The sequence below is a fragment of the Stegostoma tigrinum genome, chromosome 34 (assembly GCF_030684315.1).
Source record: "Stegostoma tigrinum isolate sSteTig4 chromosome 34, sSteTig4.hap1, whole genome shotgun sequence".
In the NCBI taxonomy this organism is placed as follows: domain Eukaryota; kingdom Metazoa; phylum Chordata; class Chondrichthyes; order Orectolobiformes; family Stegostomatidae; genus Stegostoma; species Stegostoma tigrinum.
In genome coordinates, this window is record NC_081387.1 from 27,621,708 (window position 1) to 27,646,912 (window position 25,205).

At 50.3% G+C, this 25,205-nt stretch overlaps 2 protein-coding genes across 7 annotated transcripts in view; one reads left to right on the forward strand and one right to left on the reverse strand.

Annotated features, from left to right (window-relative positions):
- Positions 1 to 10,630: 10,630 nt before the first annotated feature.
- The window catches only part of gpank1 (G patch domain and ankyrin repeats 1), a 261,542-nt gene continuing 246,967 nt past the window's right edge, over positions 10,631 to 25,205 (reverse strand). Inside the window, exons 1-3 of one of the 5 annotated variants that reach the window (XM_059639564.1) lie at positions 18,040 to 18,130; positions 14,187 to 14,852; positions 10,631 to 12,182 (exon numbers count right to left, since the gene is read on the reverse strand). In XM_059639564.1, the coding sequence (XP_059495547.1) occupies positions 11,729 to 12,182; positions 14,187 to 14,767 (1,035 nt within the window). In that variant the 5' untranslated portion in view covers positions 14,768 to 14,852; positions 18,040 to 18,130 and the 3' untranslated portion in view covers positions 10,631 to 11,728. Of the gene's footprint in view, positions 12,183 to 14,186; positions 14,853 to 17,162; positions 17,276 to 17,918; positions 18,131 to 25,205 lie in introns of those variants that run through there. The other 4 variants (XM_059639563.1, XM_059639562.1, XM_059639566.1 and 1 more) reach the window with 4 other exon arrangements.
- The window catches only part of vps52 (VPS52 subunit of GARP complex), a 33,127-nt gene continuing 26,160 nt past the window's right edge, over positions 18,239 to 25,205 (forward strand). Inside the window, exons 1-3 of one of the 2 annotated variants that reach the window (XM_048519858.2) lie at positions 18,239 to 18,372; positions 21,583 to 21,670; positions 24,813 to 24,865. In XM_048519858.2, coding sequence (XP_048375815.2) covers positions 18,340 to 18,372; positions 21,583 to 21,670; positions 24,813 to 24,865 — 174 coding nt within the window. In that variant the 5' untranslated portion in view covers positions 18,239 to 18,339. Of the gene's footprint in view, positions 18,373 to 18,741; positions 18,963 to 21,582; positions 21,671 to 24,812; positions 24,866 to 25,205 lie in introns of those variants that run through there. The other variant, XM_059639429.1, reaches the window with a different exon arrangement.

Consider the following 25,205-nt stretch of genomic DNA (forward strand, 5'->3'; position numbering starts at 1 on the left):
ACATCCCTGGGCACTATGGGACAATTTAGCATGGCCAATCCACCCTAACCTGCACATCCCTGGGCACTATGGGACAATTTAGCACAGCCAATCCCATCCTAACCCGCACATCCCTGGGCACTATGGGAGAATTTAGCACGGCCAATCCACCCTAACCTGCACATCCCTGGGCACTATGGGAGAATTTAGCACGGCCAATCCACCCTAACCTGCACATCCCTGGGCACTATGGGAGAATTTAGCACGGCCAATCCACCCTAACCCGCACATCCCTGGGCACTATGGGACAATTTAGCACGGCCAATCCACCCTAACCTGCACATCCCTGGGCACTATGGGAGAATTTAGCACGGCCAATCCACCCTAACCCGCACATCCCTGGGCACTATGGGACAATTTAGCACGGCCAATCCCACCCTAACCTGCACATCCCTGGGCACTATGGGAGAATTTAGCACGGCCAATCCACCCTAACCCTCACATCCCTGGGCACTGTGGGACAATTTAGCACAGCCAATCCCACCCTAACCTGCACATCCCTGGGCACTATGGGAGAATTTAGCACGGCCAATCCACCCTAACCCTCACATCCCTGGGCACTATGGGACAATTTATCACGGCCAATCCACCCTAACCTGCACATCCCTGGGCACTACGGGACAATTTAGACGGCCAATCCCACCCTAACCCGCACATCCCTGGGCACTATGGGAGAATTTAGCACGGCCGGTCCACCCTAACCTGCACATCCCGGGGCACTACGGGACAATTTAGCACGGCCAACCCACCCTAACCCGCACATCCCTGGGCACTATGGGAGAATTTAGCACGGCCAACCCACCCTAACCCGCACATCCCTGGGCACTATGGGACAATTTAGCACGGCCAACCCACCCTAACCCGCACATCCCTGGGCACTATGGGAGAATTTAGCACGGCCGGTCCACCCTAACCCGCACATCCCTGGGCACTATGGGACAATTTACCACGGCCAACCCACCCTAACCCGCACATCCCTGGGCACTATGGGACAATTTAGCACGGCCAATCCACCCTAACCCGCACATCCCTGGGCACTATGGGACAATTTAGCACGGCCAGTCCACCCTAACCTGCACATCTTTGGCCTGAGGGAGGAAACCCTAGAAAGCAGACACAGAGACTGGCTTTGAGCTAACTGAAACAAGTGAGCAAGGTCCAGGGTCAGAACGAAGAGTGTTTCAATCCACGGACCAGTGGCTGACGTCAGAATGGAGGAAGGTTCTCACTTTCCGATGAGGTTTGGATCTATGCTGCAGAGAGATTGTGTAACAAGAGTTTGCAATGTTGCAGTGAAAGCGAATGTCTTTTTCAATGGTCACAGCCATTTCCTGACTGAGTGAGTAAATCCTGACAGTGCCAGCCTGCTGTAACCATGGCTTTTTACTTCAACTCTGATGGTATCTCCCGAAAGCTCCCTGTGTTTACGGGTGGTATGTACACTTGAAGAGTCTAATACTCAAGCTGCTAATGATGTCCTGGTAACGTGTATTCAGACAGCTTGAACAGGGGTCAGCTTAGTCCCTCATGATGTTGTAAACCTCTGTAAGGTCCCCCCTCAGCCTCTGACGCTCCAGGGAAAATAGTCCCAGCCTGTTCAGCCTCTCCCTGTAGCTCAAACCCTCCAACCCCAGCAAGATCCTTGTAAATCTTTCCAGAACCCTTCCAAGTTTCACACTATCCTTCCTGTAGCAGGGAGACCGGAACTGAGCGCTGTATTCCAAAAGTGGCCTGAACCAATGTCCTGGACAGCCCCAACATGACCCTCCCAACTCCCTGTACTCAACGCACTGACCAATAAAGGCTAAAGTGTACTGAACACCTTCACCATCCTGTCTCCCTGAGACTCCACTTTCAAGGAACTGTGAAAGTGTACCCCAAGATTGTTCTGTTCAGTAAGACCCCCCAGGAACCCTACAAGTGGGCAGCAGAGTGTGATCTTCTGTGCGAGCCAGTCCCATTATCATTTTAACCCTCTATTCCTTATTCTGTCCCCTTGAAGATTTCACTTCCTCCCGGATCCCTGAGGGGTCGCGGTCAGGAACAAGAGAACCCAGTCCCACAGGGAGATCAGAGTGAGGGGGCCCAGACCCACAGGAGGATCGGAGTGAGGGGACCCAGTCCCACGGGGGGGATCGGAGTGAGGGGGCACAATGCCACAGGGGGGATCGGAGTGAGGGGGCCCAGACCCACAGGAGGATCGGAGTGAGGGGACCCAGTCCCACGGGGGGGATCGGAGTGAGGGGGCACAATGCCACAGGGGGGATCGGAGTGAGGGGGCCCAGACCCACAGGGGGATCAGAGTGAGGGGGCCCAGACCCACAGGAGGATCGGAGCGAGGGGGTCCAGTCCCACGGGGGGGATCGGAGTGAGGGGGCCCAGACCCACGGGGGGATCAGAGTGAGGGGGCCCAGACCCACAGGGGGATCAGAGTGAGGGGGCCCAGTCCCACGGGGGGATCGGAGTGAGGGGGCCCAGTCCCACTGGGGGATCGGAGTGAGGGGGCGCAGTCCCACTGGGGGATCGGAGTGAGGGGGCCCAGTCCCACGGGGGGATCGGAGTGAGGGGGCGCAATCCCACGGGGGGATCGGAGTGAGGGGGCGCAATCCCACGGGGGGATCGGAGTGAGGGGGCGCAGTCCCACGGGGGGATCGGAGTGAGGGGGTGCAGTCCCACGGGGGGATCGGAGTGAGGGGGCTCAGTCCCGGGGTGGATTGGAGTGAGGGGGCGCAGTCCTGGGGGGGATCAGAGTGAGGGTCCCAGTCCCAGGGGGGATTGGAGTGAGGGGGCGCAGTCCCGGGGGGATCGGAGTGAGGGGGCGCAGACCCGGTGGGGATCGGTGTGAGGGGGTGCAGTCCCGGGGGATCAGAGTGAGGGGGCATAGTCCCACGGGGGGGGGATCGGAGTGAGGGGGCTCAGTCCCATGGGTGGATCGGAGTGAGGGGGCGCAGTCCCAGGGGGGATCGGAGTGAGGGGGCACAGTCCCGGTTGGGGGATCGGAGTGAGGGGCTGCAGACCCAGGGGGGAATCGGTGTGAGGGGGCGCAGTCCCATAGCAGAGCCAGCACTGCCGGCAGGGACTTGTGCTCTGGTTCTGTCAGCATACAGCGTGAGCCCCAGAACACCATCAACAGCGAGTCCCGGAGCAGCACGAAGGCTGTGAGTCCTGGAGCAGCACGAGGGCCGTGAGCCACGGAGCAGCACGAGGGCTGTGAGCCCCAGAGCAGCGTGCGAAGGCTGTGAGCCCCGGAGCAGCACAAGCGCCGTGAGCCACGGAGCAGCACGAGGGCTGTGAGCCCTGGAGCAGCGCGTGAGCAGTGAGTCCCGGAGCAGCACGAGGGCTGTGAGCCACGGAGCAGCACGCAAAGGCTGTGAGTCCCGGAGCAGCACGCGAAGGCTGTGAGTCCCGGAGCAGCACGAGGGCCGTGAGCCACGGAGCAGTACGCGAAGGCTGTGAGTCCCGGAGCAGCACGAGGGCCGTGAGCCACGGAGCATCACGCAGGCTGTGAGTCCCGGAGCAGCACGTGAGCAGTGAGTCCCGGAGCAGCACGAGGGCCGTGAGCCACGGAGCAGCACGCGAAGGCTGTGAGTCTCGGAGCAGCACGAGGGCTGTGAGCCCCAGAGCAAGTACTTTTATCCCCCTGCGGTATCCAGGAGCAGCGCCAGGGCTGTGAGCCCCGGAGCAAGTACTTTTATCCCCCTGCTGTATCCAGGAGCGGCACCAGGGCTGTGAGCCCCAGAGCAAGTACTTTATCCCCCTGCTGTATCCAGGAGCAGCACCAGGGCCATGAGCCCCGGAGCAAGTACTTTTATCCCCCTGCTGTATCCAGGAGCAGCAGCAGGGCTGTGAGCCCCGGAGCAAGTACTTTTATCCCCCTGCGGTATCCAGGAGCAGCGCCAGGGCTGTGAGCCCCGGAACAAGCACTTTTATCCCCCTGCGGTATCCAGGAGCAGCGCCAGGGCTATGAGCCCCGGAACAAGCACTTTTATCCCCCTGCGGTATCCAGGAGCAGCGCCAGGGCTGTGAGCCCCGGAGTAAGCACTTTTATCCCCCTGCTGTATCCAGGAGCAGCGCCAGGGCTGTGAGCCCCGGAGTAAGTACTTTTATCCCCCTGCGGTATCCAGGAGCAGCAGCAGGGCTGTGAGCCCCGGAGTAAGCACTTTTATCCCCCTGCGGTATCCAGGAGCAGCAGCAGGGCTGTGAGCCCCGGAGTAAGCACTTTTATCCCCCTGCTGTATCCAGGAGCAGCGCCAGGGCTGTGAGCCCCGGAGTAAGTACTTTTATCCCCCTGCGGCATCCAGGAGCAGCGCCAGGGCTGTGAGCCCCGGAGTAAGTACTTTTATCCCCCTGCTGTATCCAGGAGCAGCGCCAGGGCTGTGAGCCCCGGAGTAAGTACTTTTATCCCCCTGCGGTATCCAGGAGCAGCAGCAGGGCCATGAGCCCCGGAGCAAGCACTTTTATCCCCCTGCGGTATCCAGGAGCAGCGCCAGGGCTGTGAGCCCCGGAACAAGTACTTTTATCCCCCTGCGGTATCCAGGAGCAGCGCCAGGGCCGTGAGCCCCGGAGTAAGCACTTTTATCCCCCTGCGGTATCCAGGAGCAGCGCCAGGGCTGTGAGCCCCGGAGTAAGTACTTTTATCCCCCTGCTGTATCCAGGAGCAGCGCCAGGGCTGTGAGCCCCGGAGTAAGTACTTTTATCCCCCTGCGGTATCCAGGAGCAGCAGCAGGGCCGTGAGCCCCGGAGTAAGTACTTTTATCCCCCTGCTGTATCCAGGAGCAGCAGCAGGGCCGTGAGCCCCGGAGTAAGTACTTTTATCCCCCTGCTGTATCCAGGAGCAGCGCCAGGGCTGTGAGCCCCGGAGTAAGTACTTTTATCCCCCTGCGGTATCCAGGAGCAGCGCCAGGGCCGTGAGCCCCGGAGTAAGTACTTTTATCCCCCTGCGGTATCCAGGAGCAGCGCCAGGGCCGTGAGCCCCGGAGTAAGCACTTTTATCCCCCTGCTGTATCCAGGAGCAGCGCCAGGGCCGTGAGCCCCGGAGTAAGCACTTTTATCCCCCTGCGGTATCCAGGAGCAGCGCCAGGGCCGTGAGCCCCGGAGTAAGCACTTTTATCCCCCTGCTGTATCCAGGAGCAGCGCCAGGGCCGTGAGCCCCGGAGTAAGCACTTTTATCCCCCTGCTGTATCCAGGAGCAGCGCCAGGGCCGTGAGCCCCGGAGTAAGCACTTTTATCCCCCTGCGGTATCCAGGAGCAGCGCCAGGGCTGTGAGCCCCGGAGTAAGTACTTTTATCCCCCTGCGGTATCCAGTTGTTCCACTTACCTGAAGCTCAGATGTCACCATAAGAAGGCAGACACTCTCGAAGACTTTCACTGCAACTCTCCTACAACGTTGCACATGAACCAAAAAGGACATTGTATTAAGTGTATAAGCCTTTCCAAAATGCTGCGCCTCTCATTTAACTCAGTTACACACCATCTGCCACCCCTCACCCTGTCGGTTCTCAGTCCTGTCGTGCTCTGAGGTCACTGTCTTCGCCGTCCACAACCCCCCAACCCCCGACCAATTCTGGTGTCACCTGCAAATTACTGACCATTCCTCCCGGTCACAGGCCTCCGGTCCCCCAGTGCCTAAAATAACCCTGTACCATCACCGTCTGTCTCCTCGCTTCAAGCCAGTTTTGAATCCAAGTGGCTAGCTCTCCCTGTGAGCGAACCTTTCTGAACAGTCTACCACCTGGAACCTTGTCAAACATCTTGCTGAAGTCCATATAAACAACATCCAGTCCTCTGCCTTCATCGATTCTCTTTGTCCCCTTCTTCAACAACTCAGACTATTCTTATTCTGTCCTTGCGTTTCCAATATAAATGCTGTCCCTCAGAATCCCCTCCAACAGTGAAGTCGGGGACAGAGTCAGTGACTTACCCCCCCTGATGCGTGCAACGTGTTTTACAGAATCGTACCACATCTTTATGAAGTCCTGGCCCATGTTTATCCATGCCTCTGTTTTCCATACCCACCCATCTCCTGAAGGCTGTCGAGTTCCCAAACGAGCTGCTGTGCTTCCTGCTTGCACTGAGCTTCGCTGGAACACTGCAGCAAGCCCAAAGCAGAGATATTGGTCAGGCACACGATGGAGGGTTAAAGTGGCAGGCAACTGGAAACTCAGGGTCATTCTTGAGAACGAGCAGAGGTCTTCCGCAAAGCAGTCAGCCAGTCTGCACTCTGTCCCCCACCCCAGCGCAGAGGAGATCACATTGTGAGCAGCAAACACTGTAGGCCAGACAAATCTGCAATGCTGTATTGTGTCTCCATGTTGCTGGAAAGACTCACAGGAGCGCGTAGGGTAACACAAGGACTTTTCAGGGTTTCACAGGGGAAAACGAGAAAATGGGCAGGCAAACATTCAGCAACTGAAATATTTCTAGTGGGAGATGGAGGAGTTCTGAAATTATTGCCTTTGCGAAGCGAACATCAAAGTGAACACACAGCATAGAATATAGAACAGTACAGGCCCTTCGGCCCACAATGTTGTGCCCACTTGTTATCCTACCAAGATCAATCTACCCTGCATACCCTATATTTTATTATCCTCCATGTGTCTATGTAAGAGTGGCTTAAAAGTCTCTGCCTTAATTCAGTGTTCCATAAAAACTAGATAGAAATGCAATTTCTCTGATAAATGCTCCTGATCTCAGGGAGCAGAGTCTGTTTGCGACATGAACATACTGAGAAGATATCATCTCAAGGAACAGTTAAGGAAGAGCAAGTATGCGAGCTGGAGTAGTGGAAGATGTCAGGGACAGTGAGAGTGAGGGGTGAACGAGAGATAGACAGCTCCGAGCAAACCTCCTAAAATTCAACCCGCTGACACTTTGGAGACTCAGGGCCAATCAACCCACTTGTCCTCATCAGTCAGGGCCCAGAGAAACAAACTGCAGTGGAAATAAAAGAGATTCAGCACAATAGCTCTGTACCTAATGAATCTGTGAAAGAAACAAGCAGAGGTGGCAACCTTAAGAAGCTGAAAACAGTAAATGAACCAGCGCTCACCATCCCTGATTTTTCCAGAATTTCCTAAGCGGTGAATGAAAACAGAAGTTTCTGGAAAAATTCAGCAGGTCCCGCAGTGTCCGGTAAGAAAAAAAAATCAGTGTTAACGTTTCAGGACCGATGACCCTTCCTCAGAGCACAGAGTTCTGATTTACAGCATCCACAGTTCTTTCAGTTTTTATTTTCAAAATGGTGGTTGATGTGTGTGATTTGGGGGTTGCTGCCATCTTGTTACAGGATGAGGAAGAAGGAAGCCGGTGAGCTATTTCTCGAAGAAACTAGACCAGGATCAGAACTAGAACAAAAACAGAAATAGCTGGAAAAGCTCAGCAGGTCTAGCAGCATCTCCGGAGAGAAATCAGAGGTCTCGTTTTGGTTTGAGTCAACTGGAGGTTCAGGGTCTTTTTTTGTGGGCAGAATGTAGATGTTTTGCGGTCGCCCAGTAGTCTGACCCTAAGAAGACTCTGAGCTACCCTCTCCCTGCCACTCTAGAGAGTAAACCGGTTGATGTGGTGTATGTGGATTTCAGCAAGGCCTTCGATAATGTTCCCCACAATAGGCTATTGTACAAGATGCGGAGGAATGGGATTGTGGGAGATATAGCAGTTTGGATCGGAAATTGGCTTGTTGAAAGAAGACAGAGGATGGTAGTTGATGGGAAATGTTCATCCTGGAGACCAGTTACTAGTGGTGTACCGCAAGGGTTGGTGTTGGGTTCACTGCTGTTTGTCATTTTTATAAATGACCTGGATGAGGGGGTAGAAGAATGGGTTAGTAAATTTGCAGATGATACTAAGGTCGGTGGAGTTGTGGATAGTGACAAAGGATGCTGTAGGTTGCAGAGAGACATAGATAAGCTGCAGAGCTGGGCTGAGAGGTGGCAAATGGAGTTTAATGCAGACAAATGTGAGGTGATGCACTTTGGTAGGAGTAACTGGAAGGCAAAGTACAGGGCTAATGGTAAGATTCTTAGTAGTGTCGATGGGCAGAGAGATCTTGGTGTCCATGTACACAGATCCTTGAAAGTTGCCACCCAGGTTGACAGGGCTGTTAAGAAGGCATACAGTGTTTTAGCTTTTATTAATAGAGGGATCAAGTTCCGGAACCAAGAGGTTATGCTGCAGCTGTACAAAACTCTGGTGCGGCCGCACTTGGAGTATTGCATACAGTTCTGGTCACCGCATTATAAGAAGGATGTGGAAGCTTTGGAAAGGGTGCAGAGGAGATTTACTAGGATGTTGCCTGGTATGGAGGGAAGGTCTTATGAGGAAAGGCTGAGGGACTTGAGGCTGTTTTCATTAGAGAGAAGGTTGAGAGGTGACTTAATTGAGACATATAAAATAATCAGAGGGTTAGATAGGGTGGAGAGGGAGAGCCTTTTTCCTAGGATGGTGACAGCGAGCATGAGGGGGCATACCTTTAAATTGAGGGGTGAAAGATACAGGACAGATGTCAGAGGTAGTTTCTTTATTCAGAGAGTAGTAAGGGAATGGAACGCTTTGCCTGCGACAGTAGTAGATTCGCCAACTTTAGGTACATTTAAGTCATCATTGGATAAGCATATGGACGTACATGGAATAGTGTAGGTTAGACAGGCTTCAGATCGGTATGACAGGTCGGCACAACATCGAGGGCCGAAGGGCCTGTACTGTGCTGTAATGTTCTATGTTCTAACGCACCTCCCTACTCCCAGGCCAACATCTCTGTCTCTGGCTTGCTGCAGTGTTCCAGCGAAGCTCAGCACAAGCTGGAGGAACAAAACCTCATTTTCTGCCTGGGGGCCCTGCATCCCTCCGGACTCAATATCAAGTTCAATAATTTTAGGGCCTGAGCCCTCCGATGTCCCAGACCCCCACCCCACACACCAGGCCTTCTTACCACAGCCTGCCATTACATCCCTGTTGTTAGTCACTAACAGTCCCCATTAACAACTATTCACCCTCCCAGCCTGATCATTACCAGCTCCTTTGTCTGTCCAACTGTCTTTCTCTCTCTTTGGGCTCTATCCTCCCCATCATTTACTCCTAACCTCCTCCTCCTCGCCCGCCCTATCTACTGCATATAAACCGACATCTTCCTGTGTTCCTGGCTACTGTCAGTTTTGAGGGTGACCGGACCCAAAACGTTAACTCTGTTTTCTCTCCACAGATACTGCCAGACCTGCTGAGCTTTTCCAGCAACTTGTGTTTTGGTTTCTGATTTACAGCATCCGCAGTTCTTTTAAGTTTTTTTTAAATCAGAAGGAATATTCTATTGTAGAAAGCAGCCTGTGGGATTGTTATAACAAGGTGTGGAACTGGATGAACGCAGCAGGAGCAGGAAAGCTGACATTTCAGGTCTGGACCCTTCCTCAGAAAAGGGTCCAGACCCGAAACGTTACCTTTCCTGCTCCTCTGATGCTGCCTGGCCTGTTGTTTTCATCCAGCTGTACATCTTCTCTCAGATTCTCCAGCATCAGCAGTTCCTCCTATCCCTGTGGGATTGTTGCTGGCTCTTCAACACTTTGAAGTCTCCATTCAACGCAGCAACAAGGAAATGCTAATTAACTGATCGCAATCCACCGGCCTTCAATGAAACCTTTACTATAGGGAGCAAGAGTCTGTTGGAATGGAGATTTTATTTGTAATACCAGAATAGATAATGTATTGCATTGTCCCAAAAGTAAAACGTTGAAAACAGATTATAGGTTGAAGAAATGTTGAGACAGTTTATGGTTGTATAGCAGGGGGTGGTAATGAATGACAGACGGATGGAGGTTTTATGATGGAATACATTGTCAGATGGCTGGCCCAGTGACTGGGGATACAATACGTGATAACACATGGAGGAGAGACCAGCATTTACTGGCCATCCCTAATTGCCCCTCAAAATGAGTGGTAAGGCCAGCCACATTCACTGAGGAGCAGGAACCACAACTAGCCCAGTTTGTGCAAAGGTGACAGATTTTGTCACTGAAAGGGAGGCAGTTGGAACGTGATGACGATCTCCAATAAGATACACAGCCATGTTTAACCTTCCAGGTTTATGCACTGGGTTGAAGTTCCACCAGTTTGCATGGTGGGATATGCAGCTGTTGTGTAGGAGAGGTGGTCTGCGATGTGTGTTTGTGTGTGAGAAAGACAGACTGATCGTGGACAGGTAATTACCCCAGGAAGGGCTCCCTACCCCTGCGTACAGGTCTCACCAATATATTTTGCCGGGCTACCATGTTTGACAAAGGGGCTGTTTTCTGGAAGCTGCCCCCAGCTGCTCTCAGCCACCACTCCCACCCATCAACATCCTGCACACAAGACAGAGTCTGTGCTCCCCACCGGTGACAGTGCCGTGCTCCCTCCACACTCAGCAGGGACTTTCAGTGCTGCTTCTGAACTTTACCCACTGCAGGCATGTTTGTCAGACAGTTACAGTTCTACTCCCCCCACTCTACACATCTCCCCGCTCACCAAACAAATCCCACCCCCCCAACCCCAAACTCAGTACCCCTTCTCCCCCTCCCCAATCTCAGTGATAACAGCGAGAATAACACATCAAATTGACAAAGAATTATGTAGTTTTAGGTATGTAGTTTTAATTCAGACATGAAGGATGTTTTTTACAATGGTTGGAACAGGGCAATGATGTCCTACCAGTTCTGCAAATGCTGCTGTTCGGCGTGTATACAGGTTCATTTCCAAAGCTGGTAACACTCAGCATGGCTGGCAACTTCCGGGGTTTAACCTTCCCTCCAAGCTCAGAGCACATTCGACTCAAACCATTCCCTGTCCTTCCTTCTGCACCCGTGCTGTCTGAGCTACCTGGAGTTTATTTTGAAACGGCTGCACTTGCTGCTTTTATTGTCTCGTGACAGCACCCACAGTAGTTTGCCTGTAATCTGTTAGACGCAAGGCTGCAGGGGACTGTGTCCATAATGGCAGGCAGTGATCGATGGTTGATGAGACCACAGCCAATGTTCACCTTACAGTGCGCAGACTAATGTCATCTGTATCTAACCACGTGATGGCCCTATGGTTAGTCACTTTTGGGAGTGAACTGGTATTCCGCACCCCCCCCACCCTTATGTTAACAATAAGCTGCTTGTCTTTACCATTTACTCACAAGAATTCAGAGGTTTTCAGCCAGAGATAATGGGTGCCATTTATTTATCGAAGAGGAGGCACACGGGGACGCCATTCTTACCCAGCAGACAACATACTGGAAAGCCGAAGTGTAGGCAGTAAATTGCAGATCAGGCTGCATGAGTGGAGAGAAACTGAGCTAATGTTCCAGGCTGACCACCTCTCGTGTGTTTTTACACAGAACAGTGTTTCATCTCATGGCAGACACCTGACTCACAGTGAAATACGGTCAATATATTTTTCCCCACCCAGGAGGATCTCACCAGTGATACTGATTAACCCCCCAGGAAATGGAGCATTCCCTGCCCCTCAAACACTGTGCGCATTCTAGCTGGTCTTGCGTTTGGGCAGGTTGGCCACAGAATGTGGCACTGCCTCACGACAGCACTGCTGTTAGCCTGGGTTTGAACCCTGAGATCCAGAAAAGAACATGCATTGGGCCCAACAGGAGACCCCCTAACAACATCAGGAAACACCAAACCCATTGTGGAGCACTTTGTAAAGGGACACACCCCAAAGTTGGTTCTTAGAGATTCATGTAAGTCCTCAGATCTTTCTCCCAGGCTTTCTCCCTTGCCTGTCGCCTACGTTCCTCTCTCCTGCTGACTGTAGCAGCTCTCTGCACTCGGCTGTTTGGGGTCTTCAGCCGTTTCACAGCATCAGGATCATTAGCATTAAAGTGGGTTACTTTCGGTTTCAAATCGCTCTGGAACCCGAGACCCTTCTGATCTCGCTTCAGCACGGTCTTCACTGGAAACTTCTGTCCCTTCCCAGTGGGCCCAAGCCCTGTTTCCCTGTCCCAACCTTCCTTCAACATCATTCTGAAGCCAACGTTGGTTTCTGGAATGAAGTAATAAGTTGGCACTGGCTTGTCTTTCTTGTTGAACAAATGTAACGTTGATCTCTCGTGCTGCTCAATACTGTCTTCCTCGTATCGCACTTCACAAATCTGGCAGTATTTCTTTTGCCGTGGCCTCTCCCTGGAAGTGTAGGGACAGTCCAACAGTATTTTAGAATTCAGCACGCTGGATAACGTCACCTTTTTCCCCACTATATCACTGCCAAAAAGACAGCCTCACCTGACAGCAGCACTGTTAACATTAAATGGGGTTACAGGGGGAGCCGGGAAGAGACAAACGTGTGGGGGGGGGGGGGGGGGGAAGGGAGAGACACAGGCTGGCAGAGGTAAAATAAAAAATTACCCATCCCTAATTGCCCTCAGTAGGATAGTGGCCTTACTAAGCTGGTGCAGTCCATCCTCGCTGACTTTTCTGCAGAAACTGCACAACTCCTTCGACCATTTCAGAGGATAACTGAGAGTCCACCCCAATGGGTGCAGTTCGAGAGTGGGCCAGATCAAGCAGGGACTGCAGATTCTCTTCCTGAAAGGCCACGAGTGAATGAACCAGATGGGTTTTTAACAACAGCCAATAACCCCTTTTACTGACAGCAGGTTTTTAGTTCAGGGTGTATTAATTAATTAAATTTATTTTCCCTAATACCTATCAGCTACTGCAGCGGGATTTGAACTCATGTCCCTGAAGCATTACCCGGTGTTTGGGATTACAAATGGCCCATTCACTCTATCACACATCCTGGGCAAGACCTTTTAAGCTCCTACACTTCAATGGGCCTATACTTGGAGGGATAGTGGCTGCCATTTCCTGCCTGGAGTCATGTTCATCGGTATGGAAACAGGACTCTGCTTGTCACTGCAAACCAGGAATATATTTTATCCAGCCTAAGGGACACCTGCAGCCAGAAAATTAAAGTCAAATTATGCTTCAGTGATCCTTTTCAATGGAAGTTCATTCATGCATTGCTGCCTCAGTGAGACTTCACCCTCAGTGGTGATTCTAAGTTCCCACCACATGTTTGGTCTGGCAATAGGACTGAAGGCTGGTACTCCAGAACTTACCACACTCTTCCTGTATACCTACAACACTGTGTTGACCTGACAATGGGGGAAAACTGCCCAGGTAATCCAACCTGGCCATTCACTGCCCCAGTCTACTCTCAGTCATCAGTAACGTGATGGAAGGTGTCATCAAAAACACTATTTCAGCAATAACCTGCTCGTGACACCCAGTGCGGGTTCCGCCGAGGCCACCCAGCTCCTGATCCCATTACAGCCTTTCATCAAACAGAGGTGAGGTGACAGTGACAGCATTTGACATCAAGGCTGCCTTCCACCAAGTGTAGCATCATGGAGCCCGAGCAAGACAGGAATCAATGGGTATCGGGGGCAAACTCTCCAGTGGTCGGAATCACACCCGACACTTAGGAAGGTGGTCGTGGTTGTGGGAGGACAGTCATCTCAGCTCCAGGACATCTCTGCAGGAGGTCCTTGGGGTAGTGACCCAGGGCCAGCCACCTTCAGCTGCTTCATCAATGCTTCTATTAAGATCTTTCGGGAAGGGAACCTGCTGTGAACACCCTGTCTGGCCTGCAGGTGACTCCAGTTCACAGCGACATGGTCGACTCTTAAACTGCCAAATGCAGCAAGTATCCAGGTCTGGGCTGACAAGTAGCAATCACGCCACACAAGCGCCAGGCAATGGCTATCTCCAATAAGAGACACAATCTAACCAACAACAGTGGGAATGTTACACAGAACGAGTGGCAACATCAGGAGTTGAACCAGGTCAGCAGTTGGGAGATTGCGGGGCAAGGGAAAAGGAAGATGTTACATCCAAATGTTGGGATATCACAGAAGCTGGCTTGCATCCCAGCACGAAGGGCTAACAAGATCAAAGAAGTGACATGGCACAGGATCAGGCCATTCTACCCTATATTGCTTGCATTGGCTGTACTCCCCAGTGCCCAATCTCCTGCCTTTTCCGCTGTGCACCATTTCCAAACAAACACCCATCCAATGCCCCTCTGGGAATATCGCAATGAAACCTGCCTCCCCCAACATTTCCAGGCAGTCCACACGCTCACTACCAGCCTGGAGATAGGAGTCTTTACCCCAGCCTTCTCACCTTGGTTCCTGCAGTTCCTCCCGGCGAGTATGAAATTCTTCAAACATTGTGATGATTTCAACATGCCCAGCTTGTCTGGCCAAATCCAAAGCATCTCGCCCCGTGGAATCGCACACTCCAATCCATGCAGCCCCACGGTTCAGTAAGTACTTCACCACCTCTGCCTGCCCGCTGTACGCCGCACACATTGTGGCAGTCCAGTAATAACTGTCCCGGAAATTTATATCACACATTGCAGTCTCCAGTAACCTGCGAAGCCTTTTCAGGTCCCCATCCTGAGCACATTTTAGCAGGAGGTGTCCATTCCTCTCCGTTGCTGCAGCAGGCAGACTCCTTGGAGTTTGCTCCCTGTTGGTCCTTTCAGTCTTTGACGTCTGCCAAACAACTTTACGTTTCCGAATGGAACTCGTACCTGCCTCACCATCTGATGTGAGAAGGCTCTCATAAAACTTTTTCACCTCATCTCCAGTCAGGACTTCAATCCCGGGGCCAGGCGATGGAGGTTTCTGACGCTCTCCATTTTCCCAGGTGTCTGTTTCATCTTTGGCTCGGGTAAAAGTGATGAGGTTCATGTGATCCATGATGAAGAATGTTCTTTGCCTGCACTTCTGATTACTTAGGGCTCACTTTGCTACTGGCAATGGGCACTTCACATCCCAGAGACAACTGTGTGCAAAAGCAAAAGCAGAATTTGCAATAACTGTCATTTTTTTCAGAGTTGCAATTGAATAAATACAAAAACCAATCTGATAGAGTAGCTACAGACATAAGACTAATATCAAATTGAGAAGAGAAATGAGGAATATTACAAGACTAACATAGGAAGATTAGTACGATATAGTGACAACAGCATATTAACAGTGTTATAGAGTCACACAGCATGGTAACATATCCTTTACTCCAACCAGCGTAAACTAAACTAGTCCCATTGCCTGCACTTGACTCATATCCATCCAAACATTTCTTATTCATGTACCTATCCAAACGCTGTAACTGTATCGCATCCACCACTTCCTCTGGAAGTTCATTCCACACATGAACCACACTCGGTGTTTAAAAAAAAATGCCCCTATTATCCTTTTTAAATTGTTCTCCTCTCATCTGAAAAAGATGCCCCCTAGACTCGCAATCCCCCACCCAAGGGAAATGACTCCTGCCATTCACTGTATCTGTACTCCTCATCATTTTAAAAACCTCTGTAAAGTCAACGCTCAACCTCCTACAACACCAATAAAAAAAGACAACCCCGCCAATCCAGCCTCTCCTTACAACTCAAATCCTCCATTCCTGGCAACATCCTGGTAAATTTTTTCTGACCCCTCTCCAGTTTAATAATATCCTTCCTATATCAGGGCGACCGGAACCGCATACAGTGCTCCAGGAGAGGCCTCACCAACATCCGACAACCTCATCGCAACTTCAAAACTCAAACGTCTGATACAGAAGGTAAAGGTAAAGTTGCACAGGGTCAGAGGTGAGATTGCAAGAAGATGGAAAAAACTGGCTCAGTCATAGAAGACAGAGGGTAACAGTGGAAGGGTGTGTTTCTGAATGGAGGGCTGTGGCATTTAGAAATATACAATAGGTGTGTTTAAGAGACTTTTAGATCAGCACATGAATAGTGGCATTCCTCAGGGATCAGCGTTGGGACCTTCACTGATGGTAATATACATAAATGATTTGGAGGAGAAAGTAACTGGACTGATCAGTAAGTTTGCTGATGACACAAAGGTTGGTGGAATGCAGGTAGTGATGAGGACCGTCAAAAGGAAACAGCAGGATATAGATTGCTTGGTGTCTTGGGCAGAGAGATGGCAGATGCAGTTTAATCTGGAAAAACGCGAGGTAATGCATTTTGGAAGGTCTGATTCAGTTGGAAATTATAACGTAAATGGCAAGAACCCTTAAGAGTACCGATAGCAGAGGGATCTGGGTGTACAGGTACACAGGTCACCGAAAGGGCAACACAGGTGGAAAAAGTAGTCAACAAGGCATACGGCATGCTTCCCTTCATTGGCCAGGGCACTGGGTTTTAAAAGGGGGGGGGGGGGGGTAATGTTGCAGCTTTAAAGAACCTTTGATCAGCCGCATTTGGAATATTGTGTTCAATTCTGGTCAGCACACTACCAGAAGGATGTGGTGGCTTTGGAGAGGATACAGGAAATATTTACCAGAATTTTGCCTGGTATGGAGGGCATTAGCTATTAGGAGGGGTTGGAGAAACGTGGGTTGTTCTCACTGGAACGACAAAGGTTGAGGGGTGACCGGATAGAGGTCTACAGGATTATGAAGGGCATGGACAGAATGGTCAGTCAGAAGCTTTTTCCCCAGGATGGAAGAGTCAGTTACCAGGGGCCATGGGTTTAAGGTACGAGGGGATAGGTTTAAAGGTGATGTATGAAGCAAGTTTGTTTTTTTTTTACACAGGAGGGTGGTGGGTGCCTGGAAGGCGCTGCTGGGGGTGGTACTGGAAGCTGATACTGTAGTGACTTTTAAAGGACGCCTTGACAATTACATGAATAGGATGGGAATAGAGGAATAGGGTCTCCGGACGTGTAGGGGGTTTTAGTTGTGATGGGCAGCAGGTCGGTGCAGGCTTGGAGGGCCGAAGGGCCTGTTCCTCTGCTGTAATTTTCTTTGTTCTTTGTGTCAGCAAGGAAGGCAGGTGTACAATTACCTTCTTAACCACCCTGTCTGCATGTGACGCAAAACCTCACAGAATTATGTCGCTGAATCCCTAGGTGTCCTTGTTGTCCAACACCATCCAATGCCTAACTTTTAATTGTACAGGTCTTACCCTTGTTTGTTTCACTAAAATGTAATCTCACATTCACCCAAATTAAATTCCATCTGATACTCCCTCACCCGCATCCCAGGCATGAAGAACCGCAGGAGATGCTACACTTGTCCCCACACCTCCTCCCTCACCCCCATCCCAGGCCCCAAGATGACATTCCACATTAAGCAGAGGTTCACCTGCACATCTGCCAATGTGGTATACTGTATCGACTGTACCCGGTGTGGCTTCCTCTACATTGGGGAAACCAAGCGGAGGCTTGGGGACCGCTTTGCAGAACACCTCCGCTCAGTTCGCAACAAACAACTGCACCTCCCAGTCGCAAACCATTTCCACTCCCCCTCCCATTCTTTAGATGACATGTCCATCATGGGCCTCCTGCACTGCCACAATGATGCCACCCGAAGGTTGCAGGAACAGCAACTCATATTCCGCTTGGGAACCCTGCAGCCATATGGTATCAATGTGGACTTCACCAGTTTCAAAATCTCCCCTTCCCCCACCGCATCCCTAAACCAGCCCAGTTCATCCCCTCCCCCCACTGCACCACACAACCAGCCCAGCTCTTCCCCCCCACCCACTGCATCCCAAAACCAGTCCAGCCTGTCTCTGCCTCCCTAACCTGTTCTTCCTCTCACCCATCCCTTCCTCCCACCCCAAGCCGCACCCCCAGCTACCTACTAACCCCATCCCACCTCCTTGACCTGTCCGTCTTCCCTGACTGACCTATCCCCTCCCTACCTCCCCACCTATACTCTCTCCACCTATCTTCTTTACTCTCCATCTTCGGTCCGCCTCCCCCTCTCTCCCTATTTATTCCAGTTCCCTCCCCCCATCCCTCTCTCTGATGAAGGGTCTAGGCCCGAAACGTCAGCTTTTGTGCTCCTGAGATGCTGCTGGGCCTGCTGTGTCCATCCAGCCCCACACTTTGCTACCTCATTGCTGAAGGATTAATTAGCAATCGCGGGCAGACCTCGTCCCCGCCCGCTGTGCCTCCGACACTGGGAACCTTTACACATCTACCACCGCGACATCGCTAACACCAGGAGGCCTTACCGCGCCGCCGCGGTGCACCCCGGGAGGACGTGGGCGGCCGCTGTGCGCGCCGGGAGTTGTAGTCTTCGCTCCTTGCGTCCCTCTACTCCCCACCCCCACCACCACCCCCCCCCCCCCCCACCCCCTACACCACCCCCACCCCCTACCGAACTGGGTGAGGATCAGGGTCAAACCGCAGGGACCTTGTGGCCCGGATTTCTTTTTGGGGGGGGGGGGGAGAGAAAAACGAACCCCGCCCCCCCTCGGCTGGCCGGGGGATTCCGGTTCCGGGTGAGGAGACGGGCCCCGGATGTTGTTGCTATGGCGGCGGTGGAAGGCGGAGGAGCGGCTGAGGTAGGGACGGGACCGAAACCCCCCCTCACCCCCCGGGGGGTGGGACCTTGTCTATTCACCCTATCCAAGCCCCTCATGATGTTATAAACCTCTATAAGGTCCCTCCTCAGCCTCTGACGCTCCAGGGAAAATAGCCCCAGCCTATTCAGCCTCTCTCCCTGTAGCTCAAACCCTCCAACCCCAGCAACATCCTTGTAAATCTTTCCTGAACCCTTCCAAGTTTCACACCATCCTTCCTGTAGCAGGGAGACCGGAACTGAGAGCTGTATCCCAAAAGTGGCCCAAACCAATGTCCTGCCCAGCCCCAACATGACCCTCCCAACTCCCTGTACTCAACGCACTGACCAATAAAGGCTAATGTACCGAACACCTTCACCATCCTGTCTCCCTGTGAGTCCACTTTCAAGGAACTGTGATCCTGCACCGCCCCCCCCTCAACAAGGTCTCTGTTCAGCAACAGTCCCCAGGACCTTACCATGAAGGAGTATTAGTCCTGCCATGATTTGCCTTTCCAAGATGCAGCACCTCACATTTATCTAAATTAAACTCCATCTACTTGGCTGATCTGAATGAGATCCCCTTATACTCAGGTAACTTTCTTCACTGTCTACTACACCTCCAATTTTGGTGTCATCTGCAAACTTACTAATCATACCTCCAATTTCATATCTAAATCATTTCTATAAATGACAAAAAGCAGCGGACCCTGCACCGATGCTCGTGGCACACCACTGGCTTCCAGCCTCTAATTTTTTTTAAAAAAAACCCTACTGCCAACCCCTTCTGCCTTCAAACCAATTTTATATCCAATTGGTTAGCTGCCCCCTAGATCCCATGTGATCTAATCATGCTAACCAGCCTACCATGTGGAATCTTGCCAGATGCCGCACTGAAATCCATTTGGACAATATTCACCGCACTGCCTTCGTCAGTTTTCTTTGTCACGTTTTCAAACAACTCAGTTAAGTTATTGAGACATGATTTCCCACCTGCAGAGCCATGTTGATTATCCCCAATCAGTCCTTACCTTTCCAAATGTGTAGGAGGAGGGAGGGGAGGATTCACAGATAGACAGGGCAGTGAAGGTGGTGTTCAGTACGCTTTAGCCTTTATTAGTGAGTGCATTGAGTAGAGGAGTTGGGAGGGTCATGTTGGGGCCATACAGAACATTGGTCAGAGCCACTTTTGGAATACAGCGTGTTGAAGCCTCTGAAGTGTGACTTGAATCTGTGAAGGACCTTGAGTTGCTGTCTTTCAGACTTGAGGCTGAAGCAATGATTTCTTGGCTTGTGCAGCTGAAGCGAAAACTTGCCATGTTATTTTGTTTAAAAGGAGAGAAGGGGCAGTGAATTGTCCACTGTTCATCCCTCAATCAGCAGCAGCAGTCAACAAAATAATTGGACCTTATTTAATTAATTTCTTAGAGCTGGTTCACTCAATTGATTCCAGAGATGAGGGGTTTGCCTTTTGAAGAGAGGCAGAGCAGTTTAGGCTTACGCTGTCTGGAGTGTAGAAGAAAGAGAGGATATCTAATTGAGGGATAGAAGATGCTAATGGGGATTGAGAAAGTAGACATAGAGAGGATGTTTCCCCTTGAGGGGCAGTCTGGAAGGAGAGGTCATAGATTGGCCATGCTAAGTTGCCCATAGTGTCTAGGGTAAGGGGTGGGTCTAGGTAGTATACTCTTCAGAGGGTCACTGTGGACTTGATGGACCAGATGGCCTGCTTCCACACTGTAGGGATTCTATGATTTTCGGATAAGGGATGGCAGATTTAAAACAGAGATGAGGAGAAGTTACTTCTCTCAAAGAGCTGTGAACCTGTAGAATTCACTGCCTCAACGGATGTTGAGACACTGGGTCAACTTTTACTCGCTCACAGGATGAGGGTGTTGCTGGCTACACCTGCGTTTACTGCCCGTCCCTAATTGCCCTGAGGGAAGTTAAAAGTCCACCCAACATTGAAGTGATTGATTTTTAAATTAGTGGAAGGGTTGAAGGATTATGGGCAGGAGAGGAGTTGAGGCTGAGATAAGATCAGGCAGATTGGCATCAAATGGTGGAACAGGCTCAATGGGCTGGATTCCAGCTCCTGATTCTGATGTGGGTTTTTTTATGGGGGCTTGCTGTGCAGAAACTGGTTGCCATCTTGAAATTTTTAGTTTATTCATTCACGGGATGAGGGCGTCGGTGGCCAGGCAGCATTTACTGTCCTTCCCCAGTTGCCCCAGAGGGCAGGTAAGAGTCAACCACATTACTGTGGGTCTGGAGTCACATGTAGGCCAGCCCAGGTAAGGACAGCAGTTTCCTTCTCTAAAGGACATTAGTGAACCAGATGGGTTTATCCTGACAGCAATGGATTCATGATCATCATTAAATTCTTAATTCCGGATATTTTTATTGAATTCAAATTCCGCCATCTGCCATGGGCGGGATTCGAACCCAGGTCCCTAGAACATTATCTGCGTCTCTGGATTAATAGTCCAATGATAATACCACTAGGCCATTGCCTCCCACATAATTACTGACCTTTGAAATTCCACGTTGTGGAAGTATTGTGGGATATAAAAGCAGTTTTGTACTTTTTAGGCCCGAAATGTCAGCTTTCCTGCTCCTAAGATGCTGCTTGGCCTGCTGTGTTCATCCAGCTACACACTTTGTTATCTCGGATTCTCCAGCATCTGCAGTTCCCATTATCTCTTGTGCTTTTATTCTGTTCACAGCCACGAATTGGACTGTAGCCGCCCATATTCATGAGAACAAAAGAGAACAGGAGCGGAATGGACTCTTCAGCCCATCGAACCTACCTCATTGTTCAGTATGACCATGCTAAGTGTTGCGATTCAGCTCCAGTCTCCTGCACCCACCCCGTTTCCCTGGGCTCCCAGAGAGAGCTAAGTTCCGTCTGCCCCACGTTTAAAACTATTGTGCAGTGGACCATCCACCACCTTCCAGGGTAGGGAATTCCAAACCTTCATAGAACCCTTTGAGTAAAGGTCCCAGTACTTGAACAATGGGCCTTTTGTATATGCTTTCCCTCTGTTCTGGGCTAGACACTTAGAGCTGCAGTTTGTGTAATTGTTCTCTTCCCATCTTTGCTGTCTGTCTCTCTGCCACTCTTGTGCTCTCTCTTACTTTCTCAGTTGAGGTTAGATGAATTCTCACGGCACCAAGTAAATTCCACTGTCTCGTTGCCTATCCCCCTGTGCAGGTGAAAGGTGACCAGGATGAGGTGCCTGAGCTGAATCTGGGTGAACTGGACATAACATCTGATGAGTTTATTCTGGACGAAGTGGACAGTGAGCATTGCTTCTTTGAACTTAACTCGCACAGAATTTCTTTATGGAATTAAATTGCTTTTACAGCCACTCTGTTATGTGCCATTGGTTAGGATTGCATGTATGATTGTAGAAATGAAGGTTTGTTACAGTGTGGGCAACAAAGGTGTTTGATAGCAGTACTGACTCCTTGGGAGAGTGCACTGAGAGTCAGCCTTAGTACTCCCAGAGTCACTGAAAAAGATAATGATTGAATCAAACTGCACACAGCCTCCAATTTGGCTGTCTGATAGATTCAGGTTATCAGGCCAAAACGTCAGCTTTACTGCTCCTAAGATGCTGCTTGGCCTGCTGTGTTCATCAGCTCCACACCTTGTTATCAGGAAACACTGGCCAGGTCCTGGATTTTACAAGAATCATATTTGTGAAGCTCTAGTCACAGGTAAAAGAAAACTATGTGCTATTAACAAAAAATTGTTACTTAAATAAACTCTAACCCTCCCTTAAACCCTGCTCCCTGATGCTGAGAGGCTGCAGTGCTAATCACTGAGCTACTGTGCCCTGATGTCCTGTTCTAACAGCCCACTTTGTAACTTCTGTCTAATTTTAGTTCACAACATTCCTGGGATGTGTTTCCGGTTATTAACGTTAAAGGCATGATATAAACTAGCAGTGTTGTTGACGTTGTCAAGGGAGAGCACTCGGCAATGGGAGGGCTCTGAGGATAGATCCTAAGTGGGCTGGCTGTACTAGTGCTGCTGTTTTGTTTTGTTTACTGATCCACATTGTTTTGTAGGTTTGAGAAATCCTCCTGTTAACTCTCTAACGTTCACTCCATACTGCAATGTACCATTGACAGAAAGCTGGTACAAAGCAACAAGGGCCCATCTCTGAAGTGGCATCACCTGCCAAATGCGAGACGGGAGAACAATGTAGTCCCTTTTCAACAGGGGAAGGTGCAGCCACACGCTGTCCAAAGCTGAGATCCGGCTCTTCCTGGTCATCGTTTTACCAGCACCACACACAAGGTCTATTAAAGTTCAAAGAACCCCCAAAGAAAGGTTAATGGAATGGGCAGGTAGATATACCGATACCGTGGCACCATGTATGGGGATGGGAATGTTGGCTGGCCGAGAAGGTTCTGCAAGTAGGGAACAAGTAGGTTCCTTGGAAATGTAAATGTAAGGGTCACAGTGTAAGAATAAGGGGCAGGCCATTCCGGACTGAGAGGAGGAAGAATTTCTTCACGCAGAGAGTTGTGAACCTGCGGAATTCCCTCCCACCGGAAGCTGTTGGAGTCAGGTCATTTGATGTATCCAAGAGGGAGCTGAATGTGGCTAAAAGGATTGGGGGTTTGGAGAGAAAGCGGGAATGGGATACTGAGATGATCAGCTATGGTCATATTTAATGTTGGTTCAGGTTCCTGATACTTCCTGTGTTTCTGTGTGAATGCAGGTGGGTAAAAGAGCAGTTGAATTTTTGGGCCTGTCTTTTTGCTCTTGTCGCTCTGTGCTCGTTCTGAGCGATAACGGTAGATTTGTAGTGTGTTGCTTGAGCTGAAGTTAGTGTTGGTGAACGCTCCTCTGAGTGACTTGAGGTCCATTGAGGGTCGCTTGGACATGATGCAAAGTGGCAAGGAGAGACTTCACTTACTGGGATGTCATTTGTGGAATAGGCAAAGCCAGGGAAAGAGAGATACTGATTGGACAGTCAGTATCTAACCGTCGGAGTTATCCGCTTTGGAAAATATTCCATTGGATGTTCAGCTAAGTAAGACTGAGACATGGTTTTCCAAAATACCGGGACCGCGGGGCGAGGCATTTGTTCTCACTGGCACAGGACTAGTTAGTAGCATTGCCACGTTGTTTAATGGTAGTGCTGCGGTCCGATCCCAGCACTAAAGCTTCCTGCATAACCCTCAGCCCCCCGACAGGCCACTGTGTGCAGTTACCTTTCCTCTGCTCTGGTGTTTTATCTAATTGTGATCAGCTCAAGCATTTGCCAAATACAGAAAAAGTTACTTGTTTTTAAACTTTACATGCATGCTGCTATGAATTCTCCCTTACACTTTGTCTCTCGTATCTCTTGAGCATTGAATTTGGCTCGGGCGCTGTGATTGTATTGTCCAAAAGCGAGGAAAATCCTCAATCTGACCCGAGCTCGATCCCGATTGTTAGATTGAAACCTTCAAATCCGTGGAGAGTTGTTATTGACTGAAATAGGCGAGAAATCTTATTGAGGTGACTTTATGTTGGGGAGGGGTGTGTCAGACAATTCAAAAGTAAAATTGGAAAGTGGAGACAAACAAAGAGCTGTCACAGGTTTGGTTGGCTCCTGGCCGGGGCCGTTGCAGCTATGTTTCAAGGGAGATCATTTGCAGCTTTTAATGGAAAACAAACAAATACTTGAAGGAGAGAGATTGAGGGCCGTGGGATGAGTGTTGGATGTTTGCAGCAAAGGGTTGGCATAAACGAGACCAGGTGAATGGCCTCCTCCTCTGGTTCTGCTCTAGTTGTGAGACATCTGTTACAAGAATTGTCCTTTTTCATGAACACAGCAGGCCAAGCAGCATCTCAGGAGCACAAAAGCTGACGTTTCGGGCCTAGACCCTTCATCAGAGAGGGAGATGGGGAGAGGGAACTGGAATAATTCCAGATTTATTCCAGTTCCCTCTCCCCATCCCCCTCTCTGATGAAGGGTCTAGGCCCGAAACGTCAGCTTCTGTGCTCCTGAGATGCTGCTTGGCCTGCTGTGTTCATCCAGCTTCACATTTTATTATCTTGGATTCTCCAGCATCTGCAGTTCCCATTATCTCTTGTCCTTTTTCATGTCAGTTTTTCTGTAGCTTTCTTAGCAGTGAAGCTTTTGTTAAGTTACGTGACTACATTCCATGTGGAACGTTTACCCAACCAAATAATCTGTACCATTTTAAGAGTCTAACTGAGCTGGTGCTGTAGCTGAAGGAAAATTGCAGTGCTGTGTAAGACAGGTTAAACACAGACACTGCCAGACCTGCTGAACTTTTCCAGCAATTTCTATTTTTGTCTCTGATTTACAGCATCCACAGTTCTTTCCGTTTTTACTGTTGCCTTTCGGTGGTGTTACTGTTCACTTTGTCTTGAAGGTACTGACTACATAAATCAGGTTAATTTCTATGTTACAGCACATATACAAGCCAACCTGGAAGATGAACTGGTGAAGGAGGCATTAAAAACAGTAAGTTAAATCCACCAAAGTTCAGCGAAGGAGCAGAGTTCTTTGTCAGGTTAGATGATGTGGAGGTGCCAGTGTTGGATAAAGTCCGAAGTCACCAGGTTTTAGACCAACAGGTTTATTTGAAAACACAAGCTGTCATAGCGCTGCTGCTTTGTCAGCTGCAGTCACTTTGGAGCAGCGCTCCCAAAGATCGTGATTTCAAATAAACCTGTTGGACTGTGACCTGTAGTCTTGTGGTGTCTGTGTTTGTAAGGTGATTTGGGATGGGTATCAAGAAGTAATGAATTATTTTCATGTCGGGATCAAGTAAGAGAAATTTACCTTTGTACCCCAGTGTGTT